The sequence below is a fragment of the Alosa alosa genome, chromosome 19 (genome assembly GCF_017589495.1).
Source record: "Alosa alosa isolate M-15738 ecotype Scorff River chromosome 19, AALO_Geno_1.1, whole genome shotgun sequence".
Taxonomy (NCBI): domain Eukaryota; kingdom Metazoa; phylum Chordata; class Actinopteri; order Clupeiformes; family Clupeidae; genus Alosa; species Alosa alosa.
In genome coordinates this window covers 18,768,707-18,774,531 of record NC_063207.1, presented here as the reverse complement: position 1 = coordinate 18,774,531, position 5,825 = coordinate 18,768,707, and the positions used below count along the sequence as shown (strand labels likewise).

At 43.0% G+C, this 5,825-nt stretch overlaps 1 protein-coding gene across 1 annotated transcript; it reads right to left on the bottom strand.

Annotated features, from left to right (window-relative positions):
• Window positions 1-235: 235 nt before the first annotated feature.
• On the bottom strand, window positions 236-3,645 carry marcksl1a (MARCKS-like 1a). Its single transcript, XM_048270757.1, has 2 exons — window positions 3,326-3,645; window positions 236-1,659 (listed from the first exon to the last, which is right to left on the bottom strand). Exons 1-2 carry the CDS (start codon window positions 3,407-3,409, stop codon window positions 1,120-1,122), a joined length of 624 nt encoding a protein of 207 aa, XP_048126714.1. The 5' UTR covers window positions 3,410-3,645; the 3' UTR covers window positions 236-1,119.
• Between the last annotated feature and the right edge of the window lie 2,180 nt (window positions 3,646-5,825).

Here is a 5,825-nt window from a genome sequence, read left to right as displayed (position 1 = left end):
TACTGATGTTGACGGGGAGCACAGGAGCTATTGTTTTAATGTTTGTCTTCTTGTAGTTATGCAACATGTCTGCAGCCATTTTGGTAATTACCCCAACACACACACACCCCAAGCCTTCACAAGAACCTTGGTGGATTTAGTCAAGCAAACTCCTGGTAAGTAACCTAACCTAACCTATCCAGCACATCGCAAAACTCCAGAAGAAAAATAAAACACTACTAAAGCAAAGGGAAAATTGAGGGGATCCAACATTTATTTGCCCTTATTTAAATGTTACAATTAAACCATAAGCATATTTCAACGTTAGCAAAATAAAAGAAAATAAAACCAGAACGTTATGTACAGAGACAAAAAGAAAAAAATAGTCAAGGCTCACGTTTTGTACACCCCTACGTCATAAACGTTATAACATGTGAACATGGCTGACACCAAGTGGAGTCTTAAAAACACAGAGAGATCAAGCCAACTCCCCTCCCTGGAGTCCTCCTTCAATACATGACTAAATACTGGAAATATTCTCAGTGGAAAATGTAGGAATGTAGAACTTTAAAAATGAATTAAGATACTTGACTTCATGCGGAGCGAGGTTGGGGGGGGATGGGAGGGTCTTTGACATGCCCCACCTGTTGGCAGGGTTAAGATCCCTGGAGGCCATAAAAAAAAAGAAAGGAAAAGAAAAAATGAGAGTTACAGGGCTACCACGCTGTCTCTACAGATGCCTTTTTCCGATGCCAGGGCTACCACACTGTCTCTATAGATGCCTTTTCCGTACGTCTGGGGAAAATCTGTCAATACTCCTGGTGCGTTCCGTTAAAAAGTGTTGTCCCGCGTGGTTCCCTCTGAGTCATGTGTAAGGGGTCGGAGGTCAAAAGGTGATCCGCGTGGCTATTGGCCCTCTCCTCTTCCGCCAGACGGCCCTCAGCGTGGCACAAGTCTCTTATATATATTTATATATTTCAATCTTGGAGGAAGAAATTGTAAAAACTAAAACAAACAGTAAACAAACAAAAAAATTAAAAGAAAACAAAAAAAATCAAAAACAAACAAATGGAAAAAAAAGAAAACAAAAAAAACAAAAGCAAACAGAAAACAGTCCTGTCAATGGGCCACTGTCGCCCATCACTCCACCTTCTGCTCAGGTTCAGAGGCGTCGGTGGCGGGCGTCGTCTCCTCGGCGGCGGCTGCAGCGGGCTCCTCGCTAGGTGGGGCCTCCTCGCTGGGGGCGGCAGCGGGCTCTTCAGGCTTGGCCTCGGCGGCCTCTGCCTCGGGGGCAGCCTCTGTGGCTTCGGCGGCCGGAGCAGCGGCCTCGGCTTCGGCGCTGGGCTCGGCGGCGTGGCCGTTCTCCTCTGGCTTGGCCTCTTCGGTCGTGGGTGAAGCGGCCTCCTCGCTGCCCTTCTTACCCTTCTTCAGGGAGATGCCCTTGAACTTGAAGGAGTTCTTCAGGGAGAACTTCTTCTTCTTCTTGCCATCCTTGGCGGCCTCGCCATCTGCTTTGGCTTCAGTCTCCCCTTCGGCAGGTGCGGGTGCTGGCTCGATCGAGTCGCCGGCCGCAGCCTCAGTCTCCTTGGTGACCTCAGCTGTGCCATTACCATCAGCAGCTACTGTTTCGCCGTCTGGCTTGGCAGAGACATCACCGTTGGTCTTGACATGGCCGTTCTCCTGTGAACAGTAGCAAAGTTGGAGTTGGTCAATGAAATTCCATCAAAATCACTGCTAAAACAGGCAGTTCCAAAATCAGACCTCTTTGATATAGTGGATTCTTATGAAGACAATGGACCTTAAAAATGAAAACCAAAACATGGTAAAATGTGATTTCTATCTGCTTGGATAATGAGCATCACAGAAAACGGTGTTCCGAAGTCAAATGTCATCAGGTTGGGATGTAAACTGCATAAATTAAGCACACTAGATTTAATTGAGATCCTTTACACGCGTAGATACGAAATACCAGACGATTCAAGAGGCCGCCATGTGCAACATCTGTATTTTTAATCGGATTTGCAAACAGATGTGAGTTCATGCAATAAAAGGTTTATCGTGTGTCGCCATCCACCACGAGGGGGAGCTCGTGTTCCATGCAACATTTAACAGCTGCGGCGTGGTGAACCAGTGAGGAACAAAGAAATATTCAAAGCCACCGAGCCAGCCAGGTTACCGTTAGGAATCCAAAAGGGGGAAAATATGGGACAATGTTTTTAAAATGCTCAAAAACTAAAAATGCTCATAATTGCGTAATTTCTTCTATCTTTCCATTTAAAATTAAACAAAAACATGTCGATCAAACCTTTCACATAGATGTTGTTTATACAGATAACACTTATAACTTAGATATAACGTATACAACATCAACGGCGTAACATAGACAATGTCCATCACATTGAGTCATTTATTTTTCCCCTTTTCATCTCAATCTTTTGGTATCGAGGAGCCGCTCGTCCAGGAGACATTTGCCCAGCCCGCCACTCGTACGTCTACACACAGGCTACCAAACATTTAACGTTACCACATCACCCTGTATTCAGTCATGCAACCACGATCATTTGGATGGTGATGTGAGCATTGAATTCGCCTTAATGCTTAGCTGATGGACAATATCTGCGCTAAGCACATCTAACCACGCTTCCCGGCGGTCGCATGGGGTCCACACGGCGTTGCAGCCGTCGCTGTCTCTGCTCTTGCTTTGTTTGCAACTCAGCAGAATGCGCCTCGCGCCGACCTCATTAGCATCTCGTCGCTTTTGTTCTGGCAGCCTCAGCGCCAACACCGAAATACCCAATTTCACTCACGGAATTTAAATAGATTGCGCTACAACTTCACTTTCTTCATCACAAAACAAACACTGCAACAATAAAATATTCGTTTGCATACTCAACAAAACGAGTTCATCGGCAATGGGATTCGACCCAAAGCATATTGCCTGAGGTTGGGTGGAATGGGTTACACCAAGGCTATCAATAGCACAACAGTTAACGTTAGGTTGGTTGCAAACGTGGTCTAAGGATTTTTCGATTTGAGTAATTTCTTAATAAATACCAAGGCAGTGTCTTTGTGATGGTGTGTGAAAAACATATCAGACACACCCAAAGAAAAGGATCATTCGATTAACATTAATTCACTCAGTCCATATTAAGTGATTGATGTTGCACTCGGACTAGCAGACAAGCTACATTAAGTTAGTCTCACCTCAACACCAAAAACAGCCAGCTTATCAACAGCACATCTAATTTTGCCAGTATGGTTCTCGTGCGGAGGTTGGAGAAAGCTATGACCCGCTAGGAGAGGGCGTGTGATGCCGGTTAGAAAGCATGTCTGTGAGTATGCCTACCTGGCCATTCGTTTTGGCAGATGCCGAATCACCCGCTGCTTTACCATCCACAGCTACTCCACCCTTGGACAACTGAGCTCCCATTTTCTTTGAGTTCTTTTGTTGAAATAAAAACTAAATTAACAAAAATCCAGCAGACGAAATGTATTAAAATTCCCCAACCCGGTGGCGATGGATTACGTTTTGCAGGTTAAAATCCGCCGATATTCACTCCTGCGTCGGTTTTAAGTGTTAAACGATTAAAAAGTTAGTCCAAGTGTGCCCTGTGCCTTCAACGTAATGGAACAGACTGAAACCCTCTTAGCTACAAGTGTGAGTATTTCTACTGAGCCTCAAAAATCGCGCATGGGCTCCACCTATGGGCGTGGTTGTGTGACGTGTCCAATTTGCAACAGGGGGTATGGTCGGAGCCCTCTCCGTCCTCCTCATCCGCCGCGTTCACCACATGGAACGCTGCATTGATTTGGACAGATTGTATTCTTTCACACAAAAAGTCATGTAATTTATAAGTCAGACTTCTTTTACCTTCCAGTGTCATCCGTAGGCTACACCCGTGCACCCTTGAACAATTGCAGAGTTGGCTTTGTTTTCGGTTTGATTAGCATAGGTCAGGTCTCAATCAACGTGTTGGGTGATTGATTGCTGTCTGTGGTGTTGCTCGTCATAGCTTCATACAAGTTTTTAGGCTTCACAACATAATTGTTGTTACCCTGATTGAGCAGTTTTGTGACAGCTATATTACACGTTCATAAGTTAATTGACATAGGCCTATGGAATATGCACTGTAAAAAATAACACTACATCTTACTGCAGTAACACAAGTATACTTTACTTACTATAGGCTGACCTAGTGTTCTTACTAGAGTAACATTAGTAATGTGCCGACCTTGCAACAATGGGGTCTAAAACTTGAGATACACGAGTAAGCTTCACAACTCAGACCTGAGTAAACTGGACTCACGAAAGTGCACACGCGCACAGTTGCAGAGGGAGCATTCTGGATTCCACAGCCAACGGTCGGCAGTGTTACGGTGTGGCTGACTTTTGGGATGGGAGTGTAACAGCTTCACCAGTGACTTGCTCTGTCGGTAAGTTTACAGTATGTATTAATGTGTCAAATGTTTACAGTATAGGTTGAACTAACAGCATTTGTGCAAAACTGTACATTCGGTTTCATTAACAACTGGGGTAATGTTAAGTTCAACTTGCTAAGTGGCGATATATCGCTTAGCTGCTAACAGTTTGCAGCTAACTGATAGCAGCTATGCGAAGTTAACACCAAAGATCTTTGTTAACACTGCCTCAGACCATGCTGAGCAGAAAACAAATATTCTAGGTATTCAAGCCCTTTGATATTTTTTTGTTATCGACGTTATGAGGAAGTGGTGGCCTGGGGTCTAAAACTAGGCTGTATAAATTTGCCAATAGCAGTTGTCTTCATGAGCTCTCTTAATGAAGTTTAGTTCTAACGTTAGCCATTTCTCATGAGAAACGCTTGCTAGCATGCTATCGTAACACCCCAATTATCACCACTTTTGTTCAGAAATTCTAAAACAACGATGTTTTTTAACACTTCAAAATAATATTTACTAAATGAACCTTACATTTTTCAGTAGCCATAGTTGTGTAGATTTGAACAAAATCTGTTTTGGTTCCTAACGGGAGCATTTACTGCCTGAAATATCGATTTTGTTTACCACTTTCGGAGTTATAGTGCTGGCCTGATGGGTCGCCTATTTACACCGTTTCAACGGCACATTAACGGTTAGACCGAGAATTCTCGTCGTGAAATTAAAATTCCACTGGAGATCCAAGCGGTTGTGACACACGCAGCCTTACAACACTGTTTACAGCTCCTCGAGTCACGGTAAAATGTCATTTTTGGTACATAGCTAATTTAGATACACCTATGTTGTGCGTGGTTGCGTTTCTATAGGAGTCCGCTGTCTTGGTTTGTATAGAAATGGATATTAAGTGACACATACACGCAAGACGGTGGAAATACGGGACCGGTGGAAATAGGGGGAGTTACGATAAATTGATTCAAAACGTGTAAAGATTAAACTGTGTATGGTTTACGTCGATATTCCTACTGTATTGATAAAACAATTAGGATAATTGGACTCATAACCTTACTGACTGAGAAATCCATGGTCTTTTATCTAAATCTTTCGTTGTGATTTAGCAAGAGGACTTAGGTTGCAGTGTGTGGAATTTGAACGAATGTGCCGTTATTGAGGTGCAAAATGGCATCATATAATTCCAACGTATGATTGACATTTTAAATTCTATTGTGATAAATGTACTAGGCCTGAAGCAATAGAGAAAATTAAGTTGCCAAATCATAATATTTTTAGCTTAACAGTATTAATTAGGTCTCTGGAGAAATAATTTAAATTAACATTTAATGTGATAAACTTAATCAGCTGTTTTAGTTAAACATGGCCAATAGATGCATATTGATATTAATTTTGCCCTCTTTTTTCTTTTTGCAGTTGGA

Excerpts from the sequence above, each read along its gene's own strand:
- marcksl1a (XM_048270757.1), bottom strand. The coding sequence starts at position 3,409 with ATGGGAGCTCAGTTGTCCAAGGGTGGAGTAGCTGTGGATGGTAAAGCA. Across the intron at positions 1,660-3,325 it reads CTGCCAAAACGAATGGCCAG|GAGAACGGCCATGTCAAGAC; the intron begins GTAGGCATACTC and ends TACTGTTCACAG.